Consider the following 24,895-nt stretch of genomic DNA (forward strand, 5'->3'; position numbering starts at 1 on the left):
CCTTTTGGCCATTTGTATTTCTTCTTTGGCAAAGTGTCTGTTCATTTCTTCTCCCCATTTTTTGATGGGGTTAGATGTTTTTTTTTTTCTTGTAAAGGTCCATCAGTGCCTTGTATATTTTGAGTATTAGCCCCTTATCTGATGGGTATTGGTTCAATAGTTTCTCCCACTTAGTGTGTGACTCTTGTATCTGGGTACTATTTCCATTGAGGTGCAGAAACCTCTCAGCTTAATATATTCCTGCCTGTTTATCTCTGCTTCCACTTATCTCTGTTTCCTCCTTAAAGTTGCCTTTAGTCTCAATGTCATGGAGTGTTTTACCTACGTGTTGTTCTGTAAAACTTATGGTTTCAGGTCTGATATCAAGGCCTTTAATCCATTTAGATTTTTCCTTCGTACATGTATGAGCTGGGGATCTGAGCTCACTTTTTTGCAAGGGGCTAACCAGTTGTGCCAACACCACTTGTTGAAGAGGCTTTCCATGTTCCATTTAGGGTTTCTTGCTCCTTTATCAAAAATTAGGTGATTGTATGTCTGGGGAACATTCTCTGAGTACTCAAGCCTATTCCTCTGATCTGAGGGTCTGTCTTTATTCCAATACCATACTGTTTTGATAACTATTGCTTTGTAATACAGTTTATGTTGGGGAAAGTAATGCCTCCCATATTCCTTTTCCCAATGATTGCTTTAACTATTCGAGGGTGTTTATTGTTCCAAATAAATTTCAGAAGTGTTTGATCCACCTCTTTGAAGTATGACATGGGTATCTTTAGAGAGATCACATTAAATCTGTACAATGCTTTGGGAGTATTGCCATTTAACTGATGTTAATCCTGCAAGTCCATGAGCAGGGTATATGTTTCTATTTCCACATGTCCTCTCTTATTTCTTGGAGCAGGGTTTTATAGTTCTTTCTATAGGAACTTGAAGTCTTTAATCAAGTTGACTCCAAGATATTTGAATTTGTGCAACACTCATGTGAATGGGTTTGTTTTCTTAGTGTTCATTTCTTCCCTATTATTATTGGTGTATATAAAGGCCATTGATTTCTGTGTGTTAATTTTTGTATCCTGCCATATTGCTATATAAAGCTATTGTTTCTAGAAGTTTTTTGGTATAGTCTTTAGGGTTTTCTAAGTAGAGTATCATGTCATCTGCAAACAGTGAGAGCCTGACTTCTTCCTTTCCTCTCTGTATTCCCTTGACATGTTTTCCTTGCCTAATTGCTATAGAAAGTACTTCCAATACTATGCTGAACAGCAGTAGTGAGAGCGGACAGCCTTGTCTTGTACCAGAATTTAGAGGGAAGGCTTTTATTTTTTTCTCCATTGAGATAATATTTGCCATTAGCTTGTGGTAGATGGCCTTAACTATATTGAGAAAGTTCCTTTCATTCCATCTTGCTGATTTCTTTTTTTTTTAATCAAGAATGGGTGTTGGACCTTATCAAAAGCTTTCTCTGCATCTATTGATATGATCATGTGATCTTTATTTTTCTTGTTGCAACAGCTAATTTCTACTATAAAGTTAATTCTAAATATTTTCTTAATGTCTTCTTATGGATATCAATATTTCAAATTTATTCCATACATTTCTTTGGACCACTATATCCTTAAAATACCTGTGGCATTTAACAAATACCTTATTCTATAGAAAATCTAAAGTAGTTTAGACATATTTTAATAATGTGGATACAATAAAACAAAGTGATAAAATTTAATAAATACAATAATTTTGGATAAGGGAAAGCATACAATAGAAGAACCAAACTAAGTCAGGTGCATAGTGCAGCATGAAGGGCATTTGCTTTACATTGACCTGGGTTTAATCCCTGGCTTTCCATATGGTGCTCTAAGACCTGCCAGGTGTAATTCCTGAGCATTGCCAAGTGATGCATCCCCTTGCAGTCAAAAGAATAAAACAAAAACCAAACCAACTGAAAAGTAATAACATACTTATTTTCATTAAAGAATATAAAGAATACAACTTGATTTTTTTCTCCTATTAAAACTCATTTTTTGAAAAATAGTGGTATAGATCATTTTTGTCAGTGTAACATTAAGAATAAAAGAAATTACTTATTTTTTCATGACATTTTTATATCTCAGTTTTAAAGTGAGAGTCCTATAATTATTATGATCATATTTTTGGTTTATTATGGGTCATATTTAATTATGTTCAGAGCTTACTTCTGGTTTGATACCGAGGAATCCCTCATTTCTGGTGGAGCTGGGGGGCTATATAAACAGTACCTTGGGATAAAAGCATGGTAGGCTGTGCAAGGTAAAGTGTATCGGTTACCATACTAACTCGTTGGACCATTATGATTATTTTTGCGAAGAAAACTCAGGTAAATAAATGCCAGAGAAGAGGCTAGAGTTACAGTAAAGTGAGTAGGTAATTTTACTTGCAAGATCTGAACTGGGTTTAATACCCAGCATCCTATATATTCCGCCAAGCCAGCATGTGAGCTGTCACTGAGTACTGGGGCCAGAAGTAAGCCCAGAGCACTGCTGGGTATAACACAAAAACAAACAAAAATCCCCAAACAAAAACCAAGCATCCTCAAAACCAGAGAAAAGCACAGTTTTTTAGGATGCAAAGAATAGTTTGTATGACCATGGTTCAGCCTTAGTACCATATGGTTCCCTAAGTATCACCACTATGTGTGCCCTGGGGACTCCCAAGCAGCGCTGGGGTGGAAAGAATAAATCATCAGTGATTTATTGACCAGAGGGTCCAAGTGGAATTATATCTCTGGACAACTGCACTTAACCACCAGCCTTGCTGTTCTATACACCTGGTAAAGAATGCTTGGGAGTCAACCCCTCAAAAAAGAAAAGCTCAGATGTTTAAACTAACAACTAACATAAGTTTTATATCTAAGCCATAAATACTAGTTTTTCAACCAATGCTCATAGATAATTTTTAAGTTATTTAAGGAAGCAAACATGCATACAAAATATTTTTCTTTGATCGTTTACCTTTCTTCAAAGCTTCCAAGTTTTCTTACAACAAAATGTAACCTTGTATCATCTAACACCACAAAGAATCTCACACATCACAAAGAACTAGAACAACCAGTGCTAGCATGGATGTCAGGATAAAGGGACTTTGATTCACTGCTGGGGTTGGGGATGTCATCTATTCCAACCTTTATGGAAAATAATATGGATATTCCTTAAAAAATGGAAATTTATCTTCCTTATGATCCAGAAATAGCATCCATAGGGATATACCCTAGGAACATAAAAATACAATATAAAAATTACTTTTGTACTACCATTTACATCACAGCACTATTTACAATAGTCAGAATCTGGAAGCAACCCAGGTACTCAGTAACAGATGAGTGGCTAAATAAACGTGGTCTAAATATACAATGGACTACTATGCAGCCATCAGAAAAAAAATGGAGTCATGTATTTTGCTTATACATGGATGGACATGGAGAGTATTATGCTGAGTGAAATGAGTCAGAGTGAGAGGAATATATATATATATAGAATATTCTCACTCATCACTGGGATATAAAAGAAATAAAAGACAAAGTGGGAATAATATTCAGAGATAATAGAGATGAGGATTAGGTGGATCAGTCCATGGTAGGAAGTTTGCCACAAGAACAGATAGTGTAGTTAGAGAAGTTCTATTATGAAAAGGACATTCATAGCATACCTTATTTGCAGTAGTACAAACTACAATGTCACAAAAAAGGGAGTAGAGAGTGAGAGAGAGAGAGAGAGAGAGAGAGAGAGAGAGAGAGAGAGAAAGACAGAGAGTGTAGTAGATAAGAGTCAAGAGAGGATAGGTAGGAGGTAAGAGAGCATCAGGGAGGGTAAGAGGGCAGTTTTTGAAATTGGTGGTGAAAACGGTGCACTGGTGAAGGTTGTTATACATTTATGACTGTAACTCAATCATGAACAACTTTATTTGTGGGAAAAACTGTATTATGAACAACCTCATAACCATGGTGTTTAAATTAAAAATATATTAAAAATAAAAATAAAATGAATCAAACTTAAAAAACTGTACCCTCAAACTTGCCAATTAAAACCAAAATTTGCTAACTAAACCCTGAACTACTCATGCAACAGAATATACCTTGATTAATAAAATTCAAGAATTTTGGAATATTTTCTATTCTTTAAAGCTATCTAATGCCCTAATCCTTCTTAGCTTTAATAATGTTTGAAAACAAATACATCAATTACCACCATCACAATCTTCACCATCAAGCTCATGGATAGGTTTATAGTACCACCTTTATTTTGGAAAGTACCTTTTCAACTGGATGGCCAACAACAACCTCATCATCTACAGCCAAGATCTGATCTCCAACTTTGAGTCTCCCATCCTAAAGGAGAGATGGAAGATTCTGAGTAATTTCAGAAGGAATTTTCCACTAGCTTCTGACAGTGACAAAGGGGACAGTTCACCTTGGCTGCTATACCATTCTCAGTTAGACTTTTTATGATGACTCCACTGATGGTATCTTCCTCACTGATGGCAATGCCCAAACCGCCTTGATCCTAAAAAGTAAAAATAAGAATACTCAAAAATCTGACAAGAGCATAATTGTCTCCCAAAGTAAAGGCATGAATAGATAATTTGTGGCTGTTATATTCTATGCAAAGGAAAGAAAAACTAACCCTTTTACGACCCGTTATTCTAATTCTTGGCATATATGCCACGGCCTAAAAAACTAGGTAAAGAAACTATGGTATACAATGGAATGCTATTCAGCTATATATAGAAAAAAAATCATGCAGTTTTCTATATGGATGGAAATGGATAGTTTCATAACTGAGTAAGGTTTGTGAGAATGAGTAGGACAATTATAGAATGATCTCACCTTTAGGTTGTACATAAAGAACCACAGTAAGGGAATAACAAATTGCCAAAGGTAACAAACCCCAACATAACTAATCTACAGAACTTACTTACATGTAAATAAGCAAGCTTAACTATTGGGAGGTAGAGGAGATGGTTGGGGGTTGAATGGAGAGCATTGGTCAAGTATGAAATGTTAAAACTCTATGCATGAAACCCATCAGTAACAGTTTTGCAAATCACAGTGCCTAAATTTTTTAAATAAAATAATGTACATTTTTAAATAAAATAATGTACACCCTTTCTAATTAAAGTTTGCTATTAAATATCTATCCCTTTTAAACTTTCAGTTTACTTACTCCTTCCATATGTCTAGGAATTCCTATTATTATTTTTTTTTTTTTTTTGGTTTTTGGGCCACACCCGGTGACGCTCAGGGGTTACTCCTGGCTATATGCGCTCAGAAGTCGCTCCTGGCTTGGGGGACCATATGGGACGCCGGGGGATCGAACCGCGGTCCGTCTCCTAGGCTAGCGCAGGTAAGGCAGGCACCTTACCTCCAGCGCCACCGCCCGGCCCCTCCTATTATTTTTATAGAATATATACCTACCATTACAAAATATAAACTCTAAAAATCCAGAGAACAAAAATTAATATAACTATTCAATCAATATATTGCAAATTTAATTTTGCTTTACTGGCTGTTATTAAAAATTAAGGTTTCATCCTTTCAGGCTCACAACACACCAGACTTCCTCATCCTTTTCTTTCTTTCTTTCTTTCTTTTTTTTTGGGGGGGGCGGTTGGGGGCCACACCTGGTAACACTCAGGGGTTACTCCTGGCTATGCACTCAGAAATTGCTCCTGGCTTGGGGGACCATATGGGACACTGAGGATCGAACCGAGGTCTGTCCTGGGTCAGATATGTGCAAGGCAAACACCCTACCACTGTGCTACGACTCTGGCCCATTGCTTTCTTTTTTTTAAAAAAAATTATTATTATATTGAAACTATTGTGATCTACATAGTCCCTCATAGTTGAATTTCAGATAGTGAATCAGAGCTATTCCCACCATCATTGTCGACCTCCCTTTACCCAGAGTGATCCCAGAGTGAATCCTATACCACCAATCTTTACCCACTAGCCTACCAGTATAATAGGCCCATTTAAGTTTAGACTGTCAAAAGTTAGATGTCTTGATTAAATTGCCATTGACTCTGACTTGGATATTTAGTTCTGTCCTTATTTTTTCTCCACCAATGCATCTGAGACCAATTGGCCCCAGGCCCCCAGCCTTTCTTTTTCCTATTATTAGTTTTATAGAAAAATAAAAAAAATATGTGCTAAAACAAAGTAATCCGTTTCCCAAGATTCTATGAAAAAGGAGGGGCCCTTATTTTAAAGACAAAAGAAAAAGGTGTGTGTGTGTGTGTGTGTGTGTGTGTGTGTGTGTGTGTGTGTGTGTGAGAGAGAGAGGGGGCGGGTATTTTGTTTGTTTCTTTGCATAGGTGCATCAAAAGTTGGGGAACAGAGAAAGGAAAAAACCTATGACCTAAATACTAGGGAAACCCTACCCATGAAGAATCCAGATATAAGACCAACTAGAGGCTCCGGGCATACTAAGGCGGTTAAACCCAAAGTCTTTCTTTGTGGTCCCAGTAAAATTCTTCCCAATCACGGTTGTTACAGTCAGGTTTCTGTAGTTAGAGATCCTGGATTCTGCATAGATACTATGTATGTTAGGGTTTCATGGAGCGTCTTCTGATTTCATCTCACCATTAGGTGGCAATGCAGAGAACTCTACCCTGAAAGCAAGTTGTTGCTGTTTCCAACTTGTCAGGATGTCATATGAACTCACTCTGCAGCAAGTTGGTGCCAGGGCAGCATTAGGGCCTTCCCCCAGTAGAATTTCAATTTCTGATGCTGGCACTGGTGCAGAAAACTGTGCTGATTTCATAGATTCTTCATCCCTTTCTGACATCTTTCTTTCTTCCTTTAGCAGACAGACTGCAATTACTACTGCCTGTCCATTCCAGGGCTAAATATTGAGAGTTGTTTTTTAGCAACTGTGTTGTTATGGAGCCAAATGCTCTTGACTCCAAGTTAAAGAACTGACAATAAAAAACCTGCCACTGCCAGAGAACTTTAACTACTTTGTTTTCTTTTACTGAAATCAATGTTCAAAAGTATTTTATTTTAAAATTTAATGTTTAATACAATTAAAATAGGATTTTGAACATTTCTCTTTGGTTAGAGCTAGTAACATTATCCATTCTAGCTTCCATCAGAAAAATGTAAAGCAAAAAAAAATAAAAAAAAAAAAGGAAAGGAAATTTGTTAGTTTCTCCAAAACATAAACCGGAGAGTCAGATTTTCACTGACTGAAGCAAAAATGCATCAACATTTAAAATATTATCAATGTTTTTGAGTTATTAATGCTTGATAATTCTATTGCTATGCATTCCCAGATTATGAGTCACACACATATAACAGAGAAACTGGCACTTATATAGCATGCAAAGAATTGGGTTCTCTTCTACCTTTCTACAAAAATTTGCTTATGCCACTTAAAATCTTTAAAATTCCAATTTCTTTTTATTAAAAAGAGGATAAATAATATTTCCCAACTACCAATTTGCATTAAAAGCACAGATCATAGAAAAAGCTTGAAAGCTTGACACCTAATACATAAAGGTTGTTACACCTGTATGCTTACTTGTAACTCTATAGAATATTAATAAATCTAAGTCAGATTCTTGAACTTGACATTGTGTTTTGAAACTCAAACACACATCTAAATATAAGTGTTCATTGTCACTATGTACCGTAAATAATTCTGTGTAATGCACTTCAGTCACAATAAAAAAAAATAAAAGTTCAATATGCCCCCAAAAACTGACAAAATGTATGGTCCAAATGTTAATAATTTAGTTAACCTCTGCTTAGAATTCTTTTTTATCAATATTATTTCCTTGTAAAACAAAGAAATATTTGAGTGATACTAAATATTTACAATGACTGTATTCAATTTGGAGATTTGTTTCCATTATTATCTCTTCACGTAATTGGAGTTTGGAAAATGTACTACTCAAGTTATTTGTTGGTTGATTACCTCTTCTATTCCCATTAAGCTCCTTTGTACTCAATTAGCAGTAGATTTTCATTACAATATATAACCCCCCAAATTCTATTTATCTATTACTCTGCCTATATTTTGGGTTGCAGATTTAAAATATATTCATAGGTTTAGGAAGATACCTCTAGGGATAAAGAAAATGCCTTGCATATACAAGAACCTAAGTTTGATCATTAACACTTGCATAGTTGCCCAAGCAACATCAAATGTCCTCTGGACAAATTTTAGTACTCAAAACTATTCCTGGTGCTGTGCTCAGGAATCCTCCTCCCATCACAAGTGATTTAATTATTTGATCACTTAAAGTCATTGGTCCCTGTTTTTTCTTCTGTATATGGGATTGCTTACTATATCAGAGGGATTTGGGAGAGGGTAGATTTAATTTGATGAGAAAATTTCCTTCATCCTATGATATAAAAACTCATTTATGCCTCCCACTTCCTTAAATAATTAATTTCAGAAGTAAAAAATTTGGAGGATTATCACTCTTCCAATGTTTCACTTTATATGTCGACTTAACAAATGAATTTTTGAAGAAAGTCCAAGTGACTAAAGGGAAATTCAAGAATCTTTTAAAATCAGCAATGACTCAATCAAACATAATTTTAAGTGCAAATTTATGAAGCCATTTACCTTCCTAAGGCCTCGGTGCCCTTGTCTGAATGATGAGAAGTTTTATATTTGGCACTTTGATATTTGGCATAGTATAAGAATTAGATTAAGTGGATTTATAGAAAGCACTTAACACAATACATGCTATTATTTTAATTAACTTTCATACCATGAGGTTCTGTATATTCCATAAAATATACTTTTAAAAAGATTTTTTGAAAACAATGCTAGGTCAAGTGTCACAGCACAAAATACATGTGTTTTAACCTTGCTATTTTTTTCAAGATATCATGAACAAAACTCAAGCAAGAAACAGAGAATTCTTTCAACAGTCAAACATTTCAACATTCATATCTTATCTGAAATCCTCTGCCATTTATACTCTGCTTTTAAATAATGAATAGTTGGGAAATTGTAATGTTAAACATTATGACTCTGTTTAATTTACTCTTTGCATAACAGGTCTTTTTTTAATACTCTTTTAATACTCTTCATAACTCAAAAATATAGACCTGAAAGTTAAGCTCTAAATTTCCCAATTTTATATTTCTTGCTATAACTTCTGATTCAGTACCATATATGTTGTCCTTCTTCCAACTATCTTCTTTCTTCAGACTGATTTGAATCAAGAAACCTTGGAGTTTTGAGAATGTATCTCTTTTTATTATTCATAACACCTTCTCTCTGCTTTCCTTCAGTTTTTTCAGTAATGTGTAATTTATATTTATCTTAATTTAATCTATACTTATTTTAAATTATTCCATTATTATTACAGACTGAGGACCAGACAGGTAGTATAGTAAGACACTTGCGTTTGGTCACAGAGACCTGGACTTGATTGCTGGCACTGTATAAGGGGCCAATAGAAATTAGGAGTGATTTCTGAACACAGAGCTAGGAGTAAACTCTGAGCACCACTAGGTATGGCCCCATAACCAAAAATAGTATATTTGAAGGCTGCATAATGTTTATTATGTCTGTATGTCATGTAACCATTTGTAGCTCAAGGGTATGTCTTTGGTAAACCTTAACAAGGATATCTTATACATCTAAATTAGGTGAATGCTCTTATATCATTAATTATTTCTTATTTTATAATAGCTTATACTAAGTATTTTGAAGGAAAGAGCAAATGAATGTTTATATTTAGCTAATGCATAAAGAAAAAAACTGAGATTAGGTGTTTTTTGTTTGTTTTGGGGTCACAAACCAGCAATCTCACTCCTGGCTGTAAACTCAAAAATCACTCCAAGAAGGCTCAGTGGACCACACAGAATACTGAGGATCGAACGCAGGTAAGCTTCAGGCAGGCAAATACCCACTGTACTATCACTCTAGCCCCAAAATCAGAGATTAGGGAAGAAGACAACAATAGAACAATCTCAGAAAAAAAATTGTGCTAATAGGGCATTTCTGGTTCTAATTTTACATTTTAGAAATTTTCTTGACAGGTTCATTAACTTTCCTTAGTTTCTTTTTCTTTAAGTAGGAAAGTAGAAATTTAAACAAACTTTTAATCTATCCCTCTATGATTGAAATGCTAATTCAATTTATCAGAAAATATATTTTATGTAAAGATTTAAGAAAATTTTATCCTATAAAGGTACTAGAATATTAAAATAGCTAATAACCTTAAATACATTCCAGAGATATATTTTATATTCATATAATTTTATATGGTAAGAGTCATCATGTATAGTTAATTTTAGGCTCTTTCAAATTCAAAATGGTTCTCCTAGTATTACTATAACTCCACTGTAATTCTTCTTTACTTTTTTTCTTTTTAAGAATTCACTCCTTTCTAAACATTACCCCTTAATATTTTATAAATACTCTATTTTATTTGAATAACTAGCTCAGAAAATTGTTTATAAGATCTTTTCTGGCTAAGGGGCAAAGATGGAAAGTTGAACAGTTATGTAAGAAAGTTCTCATGCATGCCTTGCATGTGACAGATCCTATTTCAATCCTGGTCCCTTGAGCATCACAGATTACATCCCTGTAAATTTATAAGCATTGTCAGCTGTGGCCTCAAGACATGCAACTATACTTGAATGACCTTTGCAGTTCCCATCACTGCATAGTCCAAGGACCCTTCATTCTTCCAGTGAATTGTGGGCCTGTTTGGCAAGAATCACAAGGACATGTTCCAGGGACTACCATGTGAGAGTCTCCCTCAAGTCTTGATTCCTGGCACCACATGGTCTCTGAACCAGATCTAGGCAAATCTAGTACAGTCAGGAGTAGCCTCTGAAAACTGTTTAGTCTGATTCAAAAACAAAATAAATAAATGATGAATAAATAAAAAACCAAAAACAGCAAAATAACAGCAAGAAAATCACCAAAAACCAAATATTTCAACAATGTCTAGACATTTTTGAAAATCCTAGTTATTCCAAATTTCAGTTGTATAAGGATACAGACTTTAACTTCTTTTTCTCTAATTTTTATATCACTTATCATAGTCCTCAATTAACAAATGAAAAGAAAGTAAATCACATTTTATAACTAGGATAAAGATTAAAAATATAAGTATGGCTGCTGATAAAAATTTGCCAGACAAATCAATTCCTAATTAGCAGAGTGCTTCCTAAATTTTAGTGTGTAAATCACTAAGAGGATTTATCCATGCATAAAGTGTGGGCTCAATCCTAAAATTTTTTCTTAAGTGTATGTAGATGGGCCCACACATCTGCTTTTCTACTGATTAAAAAAGATTCTGAGTGATACTGATGTTGATCATTGATACCGGGTGACACTGAAACTTTGGTTAGAGAAAACACATGAAAAGAATGAATGAATTATGAGACTGGTATAAAACTACTCATTTCATTTTGCTCCAATTCAAAGCAGTCTTACCTTGGGAAGCTCTATATACTGAACATTTTTAAATGAACTGCGGTCCAAAGCTGCATCAGAAGTAGTGACATTTGGCTCAGCCTGTTAAGGGTGAAGAAAAGGCAAAGTAATAAACTGTTACCTATTTTTGTTTAAATATAAGTATCGCTTAATCAAGCTCATTTGATTTATTCTTATTCCATATTAGATTTTTACATTTCTTGACCTTTATTTATATGATATTCATAACTAGTGTTACCTGCAAAAATATTTAATAATGACACAATTCACTTTCAACTACCTCCATTCATTCATTGCAAATACAAATTCAGAGTGTTTCCAAATCAAAAGAAAAACTATAAGAAATTCTTAGGTGCTGGAGAGATTCAGAGATTGACATACAAATCTTGTATGGAACAGACTCTGGTTCCATCCCTGACACCACATGTCATACAGAGTATGGCTGGACAAAGGCCTGAAGATTTCTAACCACTGCTAGGTGTAGGTTTGAAGGTGTCCAAGCATCTCAGGTCCCTAGTAGTCTCAAATCTTGGGCTTGAGTATTATACAGATGACCCAGTTGGACAAAAGTTTTGGGGAGAGACACCTGGGGATCTTTAGAGAACTCATTTTAGGAGAATGTCCTCTTGCCCCCAACAATAACAACTGTATCTCTCAACCTCATGCCTCTGCTATCTTTTTCCTTATTTCTTCTGTCATGCACTCCCCCAAAACAACAATCTTTTAACTTCCAAGTCCAAAGCACTTTATTGGTTCATTTTGTGATTTAATCTCTTTATGGCAATAACGCTTGTAAAATTTACCCTGTTAATGGAACATACTCTCTGCAGCTGCAGTGCTCAACACAACCTTGTTCTTTATCCTTTCTGATCTCTTTGTAACCATTATCCTTATTACTGAGGCTATAACGTACTTACACAAGACATCATCTCTGTAAATGTCTTGTCTGAGGCAATGTCTCAGTTCTAATGGTTATCAAATGCTGCATTTTAATATAAAGGACTTCACCTCTGAAGCAAACATCTTAATGTATGTCTCTATATAAGCTCTTTAATGGTATAAAAATATTTCTATATTACTACAAATATCTGTTCCACTTATTTTTTCTGTTGTGCTCAAAGTCAATCACCAATAGAATCATCAAGTCATACACCTAGAAATCTTGCAAATGTTAACTGACTTATTCACTCTCCTAATCCCAGCCAAGAGAATTTGAATAGAAGGTAGGTAACAAATATTTCTTAAAAGTCTCACACATTTTTCTTCTATGAGAACATTTAATTGGGTATGAAGTCATGCTAACTTGAGTCATAAACAACAGATGTACCCAAGTGTAATATTTTGCATTATTTAGGTTCATGTTATATTTCTCCTGAATTACTTGAACAATTTTCCCCTATTTTAGCATAAATTTCATTCATTGATTCCTCTTTGTTCCTACTTCCAGCATTATTTTTATATTTATTAATATATTTAAGCACCATGATTACAAACAGGTTTGTAGTTGGGTTTCAGTCAGAAAAAAGTACAATCCCCTTCACCAGTGCAATCACACCACCACCAATTGCCTCCAATTCCCTCCTCCCCCACCCCTGCCTGTCTAAAGGCAGTCTATTTCTCTCTCTCACTATCATTATCATGATAGTTGTTGGTGTATTCCTCTAATTGCACTCACCAATCTTTGTAGTAAGCTTCATATCATGGACTGGTCCTTTCAAACCTCTATTGTCTCTGGGTATTAGAATCATACTATCTTTTATTTTTCTTAAATCTCATAGATAAGTGAAATTATCTTGTGTCTCTTTCTCTCCCTCTAACTCATTTCACTCAGCATTATCCACATCCATCCATATATAGGAAATTTTATGACTTAATTTTTCCTCACAGCTGCATAGTATCCCATTGTGTTTGAATCTCATCAGTGTAGAGTTCTTCACTACTTAAAAACAAGTATCTTTGACTTTTCAGAATACCTAATGCTTTCTTCTTTTCCACCAGAGACCCTTTTCTAACCAATTTTCCATTCTCACCTCCACTTAGTAATGTTCTCGAGTTTTTAGTTCCCTAGATTTTTCGAAGCATCCATACCTGTCTTCAATCCATACCATCCTTTTGCAATGTTTGTGCCAAATTTATTTCAAATATGTGCTTCAGGGGAATTCTCCTCTGAATTCTTATGCCTGCTCTCTTTAAAGAGGCAGAACTGGTGACTCCTTTTGTCATTATTTCCTCTGAGAACTCTATTAGCATCTTTTACATAATTTACTTTGTCTAAATACTTAACTAAAAAAACCTCCTTGACAGCCAAAGTTATGACTCCTAATAATTGCTGGATTGATTTGTGGTCTATCAATTAAATCTCCTCCTTCCCCAAAATAAACCAATAAACTACTGACCTCCTTAATCTGAAGATTCTCTGATGGTGAAGGCAAAGATTCTATTGGATTTCCAGGACAAACAGCCATCTGATTTACTGCATCTTTATTTCTGAAATAAAAAAGCACTGATCTATCCTATCACAATAATTCATATCATTTTAATTAGTTCACTTTACTGATAAGGGATATTATTAAATTTAATAATTTCAAATCCATAAAATTACAACACTCATACAGTTACAAATAACTTTATCCAGAGATAACTAGAAGAGAAAAAGTTAACAAAAGTGTCATGTATATTAGAAAAAGAATATGCTCGGTGGGGGGGGGAATGCTCACCTGATAAAGATTATTTTAACTTTAGAAGGGGCACATTTAATAATTGCTGAGGCATTCTGATGACTTCTTCCATATAAAATTTGTCCATTTATCTATGAAAAATAAATAGTGAGGCTGAATTTTTTATTTCATCAAACGGAATCATCCTATCTAGTTAATGAAAATCACAGGTTTCTTCCTTTTAAATGATAAATGCATAATTTATATTACATATATAAAACTTTCCCCTTACTCAGAACACAAGCCTGCATTTTATGCTCAATAAAAAAAGCTCATGCTCAAAGGCAGCATCAGTAAGTCTTATGTGTACTCTGATAGGGACCAATGGTTAAAAAGCACCTTGTGGACTTCAAGAGAGTAGAAAATAAACTTTCTGTGAAAACTGGACTTTCAACCTGTTATGTACAAAGTGAAAGCAATGAGGAAACACTTGCAACCTTAATAAAACCTTTGGAAGCCATTTATTACCATATTTTCTAATTAATCTTAAAACTCAAACCCTGGAAATAAATCACTGGGAGAAGGAATCAAAGCAAGAAAATTCAGGAATCAAACAACAACAATATACATATATAAATGTATATATATACATATATATGTGAGTAACATTATACCTAAAAGAAACATGCCACTTAGTCATTTAGTCATAGTTAAGTGAGCTTACAGAGATAATAGAGAAATACACTAAACTAGGACAGTTATTAATTACTATGATAGCCAAAGGATTCTAGCTTCATGGATGGTAAGATATTGATGATAGGACAGATGACACTGGTGGTAGGTATGGAATAAGAGTATTGTCTGAAATACTATTAACAGGGGCCGGCGAGGTGGTGCTAGAGGTAAGGTGTCTGCCTTGCAAGCACTAGCCAAGGAAGGACTGTGGTTCGATCCCCCGCGTCCCATATGGTCCCCCAAGCTAGGGGCAATTTCTGAGCGCTTAGACAGGAGTAACCCCCGAGCATCAAATGGGTGTGGCCCAAAAACAAACAAACCCAAAAAAAAGAAGAAATACTATTAACAATATTGCACATTGTGGTTTGCCTAAATTTTTAAAAATGTTATAAATAATAAAATTTTTAAGAAAGAAAAATCCAAGCATATATTATGTGAGGACAAGCAAAGCAAATACAAAAACAAACATAATAAAAATATGGTTTATAAATGTGTCTGAGTTACTTCTGTTGTTAGGCTTAAATTTGATGTTCCTGCACTCTAATCCCATCAATTCTGGCATTAGGACCTAAACTTCAAGAATGTCCACTGGGCCACTCATTACTGGGTGGGAGGGGACACACCAGTTAGCTTATCACATGCTTTTAGTAATAATGCAGCACCGAAAATGTTTTCAAAGTGTGATTTTTATTACTGTCTTGAGGCAAAAATTGTTTCTTGTCTTACTCAGTCATGACCTTTAATGGAAGCTAATGGGAACATGGATTGGTTGGTTTGGAGCCAAATTTCCTAAGATGCATTTGTTTTATTAGGTAAGTGGTAATTTTTGTAGTCACGATATGATGCCCATGTAGATTTTCTGGAACCTCCTCCTTTCCAATTTATGAATACAGTAAGAGTTAATTCTAAATTTTCCACAAGAACTAACCTCTAGAAGCTCATCTGCAATCTGCAATCGACCGTCTTTTCCAGCTGCTCCATTTGGATCAATTCCCACTATAAAGACACTCATCTTGGATCGGTCTTTGTTCCCAGCAAGACTGAGGCCCAAGCCACTACGACCTTTCTCCAATTCAATCATATTTAGCTCGCCTTTTAAGGTTCCATATCGTTCTCTGATATTTTCTATATATTACAACACAACGAAACAATAGATATAAAGAGTTAATTCATGCCAAATGATATGAAAAATAAGTACAGTTTTCTGTCATTAAGTCCAGAAACTAATGAGTTTTTCTGGTGCAGCTTTGAAAATGGAAAACTAATTTTTCTTCCTAAAGCAGTAAACTATTGTTATATTTACTGCTATCTCAGTCATTCCTTAGTGTCATTTTAAAATTTTGATGCACTTATGACTTCTACTATTTTAAACAAATGTGGTGTATTCTGTAAAAGTTATCATTAAGAAAAACAGAATTTATACCCAAAGAGATAGTAAAGGGATTAAGTTGCATGCATTACTTGTGGCTAACCCCAGGTTCATTCTTGGCAACATAGGGCAGCTGATTTTCCTCAGAATGATCCTAAGCAAGAAGCCACACACTTCCAGTTGTGGCCGAAACAACCCACTCTTCCCCTTTCAATAAAAAAATAGAACTTACATATAATAAAAAATAAACTCAGGGCTAAAACTTTTTAAAATAACTTAATTTATAATCAAATATTTTACTAAGGAAAAGTATTAGTTTTATACCAAAGAGGCATTATTATTACTGTCTGGATATAATTATTGACATTAAGGAGTCTATTCTTAGACTGGCCATATGAATATAATGAATGGTTTCCTGGAGTACCCAAATTGAAGATTTCATATATCCAGGATGTATAAAGTACAATTTTTGACTAATCAGGAGTGATGGTATCCAAGAGAAGTGTTCATGTTAATAAACTCAAAGACAAATAAAATAAAAAATTTACTTTATCATTTGCAAAAGAAAATAAAACAACTAGAATATATTTTTCTGGTAAATGCAAGAATATTCACTAAGGTCTATCTCCTTTGCTTATTATCTGCTGTTGGCCCACTGTTTATCCAGAACAAAGAAAAAGGAAGTTCTGAGTGTCTAAAGCCAGTCCAGCCAGGATGACTCCATGTACCTGCTTCCCACTTTCAGATCTGAATCCTACATGAAATGAAACTATTTACACATGCACTCACATACACACACATAAGCACACACAAAGCCATATGATAGAGAGTCAAATTTATTTTATATTGAGAAAGTGGGATTAAATTAGAATGGTTAATGAGCCTGATAACTGCCAACCACAGAGTGAGTATCTCTCACAGAGTGAGAGACCAGCCCAACAGAGCTCACAGTACCTTGTGTGTTGGTGGTGGGGGGAGATGGTGGTAATATGGAAGGGGTAATATTGGAGGAAGTAAGTGGGCACTGCAGAAGAGATTGATGTTAAAACATTGCATGCCTGAATCCCAATCAAGAATAATTTTATCATTTCAAGGTGACTAGAAATAATTTTACAGAATGGCAGCATATTGTTAGAGTAAAAAGAATAAAAAACTTAAGCCATTAAGTGATAAAGAGAATTATTATACAAAGGAAATTAAAAGTTTCTGCTTCATATTTTCCTCAGAATATGTATAGCTCGGTCATCTTGAAAAATTAGCAACACATACTCAATTTCCCCTAAAAGTTAAAATTGACATTTATTAAAAGCACTTAGAAGGCGCTAGATGTAAGGTGTCTGCCTTGCAAGCGCTAGCCAAGGTAAGATCGCAACCGCGGTTCGATCCCTGGGAGTCCCATATGGTCCCCCCAAGCCAGGAGCAATTTCTGAGCGCTTAGCCAGGAGTAACTCCTGAGCATCAAACAGGTGTGGCCCGAAAAACCAAAAAAAAAAAAAAGAAGAAATTGTTACTCTATGCTTATTGTTACAGATTCCATATTGTTCTCAGTGGCATTAATTTCATAAACTGCTATTTTCTGATTCCTTCTAGAAATCAGCATCATGACTTTTATATTCCTTATATTCTAAAAGCAAATATTACTTACAGGAAATGTATATTTTTAACTTCTTTAAAAACTGACAGATTTAGAACTACTGATTACTTTTTTCATATTTCTCATTTTTCAAAAAGGCTATTTCTTTAGAAAAAAGAAACATGACCATTATCTAATAGCAGCTGTCTCTGGAGTGAAGTCTCCAGTGTTCATAACACTCCTTTGACATTATCTTATGTTCCGTTAATAACCTAAATGAGAACTACATTGTGAAAAGAGGGATAACTACCAGATTAAAATATAGCATGCAACCAAAGTTTTGATCTAAATAATGACACTACCCTAATTAAAAAAGAATGCCTGAAGTTCAAAGCAAAATAAAAATAATCATTTCTTGGGCCGGAGCAATAGTTCAGGTTTGATCACCACTATTGTCCCCCAAGTCCACCAGGCCTGGTCATCTAAGTGCAGGGCGGTATAAGTCCTAAGCACCACTAGGTGTAATCCAAAACAATAAAAATGTATTTTAACAATGAGGAATGAGGCTGTGAAAAGGGTAATTACTTATTTACTCATACACACAGTGTGGGTTATCCAGGACTAGCTTCTGAGAGAATGCCTTTCCCTCTATAAATTTCCTAAAATGGCTAAGTGGGTTTTAATAGGAATGCTCATTAAAGGAAAGGAAGAACATGATTTCATGCTTCAGGAATGTGTACTGTGTTTAAACAAAACAAAACTATTTTTCCCCAGACATAACTGTGGCATATGCAAGTAACACTGAAACATAGTAATTCACCCAGATACAAGCCTTGAGAAATATTTTAATATATCTTAGACTTGAATCTATCACAAAAAAGACAACTTACTCCAGTTGTAACCAAACTCATCCTCTTCATCCACATCTTCTGACACTTTGCTTGCAGATGACTGCACACAATCGCCACTCATTTCGGCAAAAGCTGGAGGAGGGGATGGAGGCACATTGCTCAATGGAGCCTTTTCTGGCTCTGATTCTGACTGAGTGGGTGCCTGTGGGAACAAAAAGAATGCAGTGGGTATGTGCAGTCTGAAAAAGAAAAACGTAAGGAAAGATAAAAGGCTGATGCCAAATCAGAAACTAGATTTAAAATGTGTGACATGTAAATAGTGGAAAATATATGTAGACAGGATTCAGGTAATTTCTAATCACACTAAAAATAGTATCCCCATAAAAGAATACATTAAATTGTTACTTTTTATTTGAAGCTGGCGAATTATTCAATTTAAAATCTTAAATTACATAACATGGGAAATAGTACAAACTTCCTCTTTTAGAAAATGTCATTCAAAAAAAGTGTGCAAAGACCTGGAAAATATAATGTGGATAGAGAAAAGTCCTCCAAGTAACTAGGAAAACATTAATAGATAAGTAAAACAATCAAGTAATGAATTATCAACATTATTTATAAAACTAAATATAAGGAATACTAATTTCTACCTGAATCCTCTCTTCAAATAAATTTCTCAACAATAGTCATGAAAACAAGCATTGCACATGCAGGTCCATCTAGCTGGGGAGCCAGCTTGTTAGCACAAAGCACAGAGTCTCAGATATAAGGGACTAGTTTTTAGGGACAAAATCACCATTTCCTTGGCAATACACTTACAAGTGAGAAAATATGAAAAAACACTTCATCTTAACCCAAATTGTAGCATACTTGCTATCATTTGGGACTATGAACTCTATTTCAAAATACGATTTGATATAAACAAGTTCTTACATCTAAAGTACAAACAAAATACTAAGAGTTTGAAAGGTCCTAGTCACTTGATTGATGTTATTAATGTTATAGACAAATAATCTTAGGACATTAGATATGTTAAAATTATATATCTATATTACAGTTGTTACTTAGTTTTATCCAATGCATATTTCATTGTATCATGGTGTTTCCTCAAATATACATGTTCAAATATCCATCAAGGTTCATTGATACTGAAGTGCCAATCATGTGGTGAAGTGGGCCTGATGTCCTGAGCATACATTTTCCTATATATTTCCAATTGTTTTTATCCACTATTTTCATAACAAAAATATCTGATGATGTTTATTTTATTTAATATGGTTATGCCTTAAAATGTAATATAAATATATGCAAGTTCAGAATTTAGGACTATTATTTGGTATGAAGACTCAAAAGAGCAGAAAAAATATACCTAATACTAAAGCTATCTGACACTGAGTATGAAATTTCTTTGATAATTTAGAGAACACTATAGAATCTTAAGCATTATAAAACTAAGCCTAGTAACGTCAGTATCTGTTTTTCTTTCAAGTGCAGAAGACTAACTGAAATATATGGACACTAGACTTTTCAATTTGCAGAATTATCATCTTTGCAAACTAAGTGACCAAACAAATATGATTAGTTCAAATAACAATTTTCTTTTTTTTTTTTTTTGGTTTTTGGGCCACACCCAGCGGTGCTCAGGGGTTACTCCTGGCTGTCTGCTCAGAAATAGCTCCTGGCAGGCATGGGGGACCATATGGGACACCGGGATTCGAACCAACCACCTTTGGTCCTGGATCGGCTGCTTGCAAGGCAAGCGCCGCTGTGCTAACTCTCCGGGCCCAAATAAAAATTTTCTTATCTGTTCAAGTACTATACCTTTCATCTTAGTATTATACAAATAAAAATAAACTAAAATTGGGCTGGCACGATAGTACAGTGATAGGGCATTTGCCTTGCATGCAGCTGACCCAGGATGGACCTGGGTTCAGATCTTGGGCATCCCATATGGTCACTGAGCCAGGGGTATTTCTGAGTGCATAGCAGGAATAACCACTGAGCATCACCAGGTGTGGCCCACCCACCCCCACAAAAAAATAAACTGATAATGTTAAAATTTGATCTAACCATTTTATTAATTATATGATAGTAGGATATGGGGGAATTTATATATATATACATACATGCATATATATGTATTTATATACAGAATATTTCTGTATATAATAAAATTCTGTCTCTAAGAGATGGAAAACGTTAGTAAGCTTGAGTTAAAATTATATTTTTAAAAAGTTGAATAATGGCTAACATAAAAATTCAATATTTTCAATAATTTATATACTTCATAGATTTTATTTGCTTCACTTTTCTGAGATTTAGTCCCCCTAAAATCATCAAAATATTTTTTCTATAAAAACTGTTCAGGATCTCACTTAGGCATACCACTTTCATACTATGAGTAAATGAAAATGATAGCCTAAGATAACTTATTGTGACACTAATACAAGCCTGCATTTACTAAAAGGGTAGATAGTCTATGTATTACTACTGAAACTTCATTCTCGCTGAGATCATGCATTTAGATAGTTAGGCAGTTCTTAAAATTGACTAAATAAAACAGAACTTTTTGACGGACCTAGTTTTTTTTACCACTGGTAGAAATGCAAAGTGCACTCAAAATCATTCCATGCCATGTATGCATACAACAAGTCTAAAGTACAAAAAAAGCACACAATAGAAGACCCACTTATTCATGGAAATTTCACACTGACAAACCTTAAATGGTGTGGGAGCAAAAGGGTTAGTTGGGGAACAACGGAGGATAATTCTACTTGAATTCTGAAATTCCTACAGTAACAGAAAACATTCCTTCAGATACAGCATCTCTGGTTATCCAAATTACAATAACATAAAAATGGAATGAATATTCATAAACTGCTTTATAAAATAAATGTGATTGCTTTCTTTCCTTTTTTTTTGGTAATAAATCATACCACGTAAAGTTTTGCAACTTTTTGTTTCAGTTTTAGACTTATAATTCCATCAAAATAGACTAGTTATACAAGCACTGAGTAAGATACACATTCCTGACTTTATTAGCATACATTATGAATATTCAAAATAATCCTACACATATAATTATTTGTAGAATAATTAGATACAAAAAAACTCTTAGCAACACCTTATATAATGAGGATTTAAATCAATATAAGGTTCAAAGAAATGATGTGTGAAAACAGATCATACATCTCACTATCAAAACTTTAATATCAGATCATGTAAATCACATTAAAATAGAAAAGATAGAGAACTCAACACAATTTCCTCTTACTAATTTTAGTATAAAAATAAATATACTGACAGGATAATGTGTTTAACAAAGGATTTTCATGCTCACTCAAAACACACAGTTGGCGTTGGTGGTTTTAATTTTCCTGCCCATATATCACAAACAGTGAAAAGGGACAGAGGCACAGTAGAGACAAAGAGAAAAACATTCGCAAAAGGCAAGACAATGGGCATTATCCAACCTTGTCAGCGTGGAACTGTAGAGAATCAGCAAATGGGTTAGTGCTGCTGAAGTTGTACTTAGGGTAAAGGTTGTGCGGCAAAGAAGGCAAAGGGGATTTCTAAAAGGAAACATAAAAGGCGCTGAGCGCAAAAGGAATGTATTTCAAACAATTCAATTTTAAGAACAAAATACTTACTGATTTAAATAACTTAAGTCATATCCTGGCAGATTTATCAATTAATTTTTTTTAGCTTATTTACATCATAAATGGTCTGGAAATGAAGGTTTATCTATGACCTGAATCTAAGTCTGTTCACAAACAGACCAAGAAACAAGTCTTAAATTTATCCAAACTCATTTTTATTTTTCACTAAGTACTTATCACAGACAGATATGTATATACATATTGCCCACTTTATAAGTTGATGTTTCATGCACACCAGTAAACACTTAAAAATTATACACATATTTACATTAAGAGCAAATGAGGGGGTTTTCTGGTCAAAAATATAGTCTATTCCAAAATGCAAAATAAATAATTGTCTACCATTCACTAGGATACTTCAGTATTCTTATTTTCAGTAATATTTCATACTTTGCAAGGCACTATAGTCAACAGTATTTTCAAACCAACAGTGAAATAAACCATTTTAAGAAGAAATGAATCATTTTACAGCGATGTTTTCTATTTCTGTCTACAGAAATAGGAACATCGAGAGTCATTTCTTTAAATTACTTATAAAAGTTCCTGTGTCACTGGAAGGTATATAAGGTTTTGCATAACATCTGAAAATCCTATCTTAGAGTCTTTCTCATAGGATTGTGGCTTTAGAATAATATTTCTTGAGCTATTGCTCCTAGAGTTGAATATACACATATTAAAGACAGGATCACTGCCAGGTAGACTTTAGCATTTTCATATTTTAAAGGAAGGAAATATCCTTAGCACAAAAAGTCCTTCTCCTTTACACATCAATTTTTTTCTTTAATTGACTATATCTTTGAGGGGGGGTGAATGCAGACATTTAAATTCATTTTGGCTCCAATTAAATGTTTGTGTTAATTCTCTCTATAAAAATAGTTCTACTGGAAAGCAAGAAAAGGAAGAAGTTGTCATGTGATAGGAGAACACTCTGGGAAGACACTATCCTCACTGATTCTGTCTGTACTAAAGCTTATGCCACATTACCCTTTCAATCTGCTCTTCTTGCAATGTTTTTCCTACAGAGAGAAGACTGGTAAAAGAAATAGGAGCAGTGACATTTCTGCTCATCTCAAATTTTCTCTCTAATTTTAGTTTAAATGTCAACTCCTACTTTACAAAAGAAATCACAAATGCTAGTACAAGCATTTATTAAGGTAGAATAAGTTACTAAGCAGAAATTAAAAATGTGTTCTCTGCAAAATAATCCACTACTGGTTAAAATAGGGGCTAGTCCTTAAAAATGAATTTTTTAGGTTGTTACGCTTCTTTTATAACTCGTAGAACAATGAAAAAATCATACATAGAACATTTAAAGAGTGCTATTGTTTTTTTATTTAGCATTTAAAAAAACCAGCTTTAAAGAATTAGAATATGGCCTAGTAGCAGAACATAAAAAATAGTGTAAGTATAGTAATTGAAGTGACAGATAACTGTATTATTAGAAAAAGACTTATAGAAACAGACAACATTTATTATTAAAAAAAATCAATGATGGAACTTATGATTTTCATCCCAAGGGCTAGTAAAAATAGAGGTGTCATTAGCTAAGAAAAAGCATAAAGAGGTCAAAAACATTCTCTACCACATATTAAAGTGACCCATCCTTTAGCTGAAAATATAGTCAGATTAAATTTTGCAAAGTGCCATTCTGACATTATTACCTGACCTACTTTTGGAAAATACTGATTTCTGAACAATTAAAGAGGCAAAGAATCATGACTATTTCTATAAAGAATTAAATAATTGAAAAAAACTGTTTTAAATGCAAAAATTATTTTAATTTTCCTAAAGCAAAATGCATATATAGCAAAGAACCAAATATTTTTCTACCCATCTTAAATTCTTGGCTGGAATATCTATAATAAAAGCAGATTAACAAGGAAAAAATGGACATATATATTTAACACAAATTTTAAGTGGAATGGCAGTCTTCCTATATAAATGAAAACATAAATTTTCCAATAAGAGTTTTTATACTACAATTAGAAAATGGTGGTGGGAATGTGCATTGGTAAAGGTGGGGGGATTCTGTTTATGACTAAAACCCAACTACTAATCATGGTGCTTAAATAAAGATTTAAAAAAAAAAGAAAAAAAAGAAAATAGTTGGGAAAGAGACAGTTCAATAACAGGAGTTTGAAACATAGGCCAAGTTGTTCCCAAGATGTTCGGAACAGACTATCCGTAAGACATGCCACACTGGAATATCTGAGATCAACTAAGACCCCATTCTTATACACTCAAGAGAAACGTACCACTCCCTTAGCTACCTAGAATAATAAAAAAACTTGGCATATTATTTAGATTATAATTTTTATCAGAAAGAATATTTCCACAAAGTCTATGTGGCAGAGCAAACAACTAATTATTGAGTGTCTGGTCTCTGTCATGTGGCTATGTGTGTTTTCCTATTTATCCTTGGGTCTATCTCATTCTTTAGCTTCTTTTCGCTCCATTTGCTTTGGAATATATATTCATATTGACTCTTGATATATAGAGAGTTCAACTTATCTTCTTATAACCGGATGTTAGGTTGACTGCTTGACTATTCTCAGAAGAACCAGAAGGGTTAAGAAGAAATTTCCCTTTTTGTACAAGCTAAAGGTAGAA

At 34.1% G+C, this 24,895-nt stretch overlaps 1 protein-coding gene across 1 annotated transcript in view; it reads right to left on the reverse strand.

The window, feature by feature from the left end:
* The window catches only part of MPDZ (multiple PDZ domain crumbs cell polarity complex component), a 174,445-nt gene that overhangs the window by 19,701 nt on the left and 129,849 nt on the right, over nucleotides 1–24,895 (reverse strand). The window contains exons 27-34 of the mRNA XM_049769299.1: nucleotides 22,100–22,198; nucleotides 18,666–18,828; nucleotides 15,762–15,958; nucleotides 14,159–14,250; nucleotides 13,838–13,928; nucleotides 11,442–11,522; nucleotides 4,440–4,532; nucleotides 4,283–4,357 (exon numbers count right to left, since the gene is read on the reverse strand). Of these exons, the coding sequence (XP_049625256.1) occupies nucleotides 4,283–4,357; nucleotides 4,440–4,532; nucleotides 11,442–11,522; nucleotides 13,838–13,928; nucleotides 14,159–14,250; nucleotides 15,762–15,958; nucleotides 18,666–18,828; nucleotides 22,100–22,198 (891 nt within the window). The remainder of the gene's footprint in view (nucleotides 1–4,282; nucleotides 4,358–4,439; nucleotides 4,533–11,441; nucleotides 11,523–13,837; nucleotides 13,929–14,158; nucleotides 14,251–15,761; nucleotides 15,959–18,665; nucleotides 18,829–22,099; nucleotides 22,199–24,895) is intronic.

Source organism: Suncus etruscus, chromosome 1, assembly GCF_024139225.1.
Source record: "Suncus etruscus isolate mSunEtr1 chromosome 1, mSunEtr1.pri.cur, whole genome shotgun sequence".
Lineage (NCBI taxonomy): Eukaryota > Metazoa > Chordata > Mammalia > Eulipotyphla > Soricidae > Suncus > Suncus etruscus.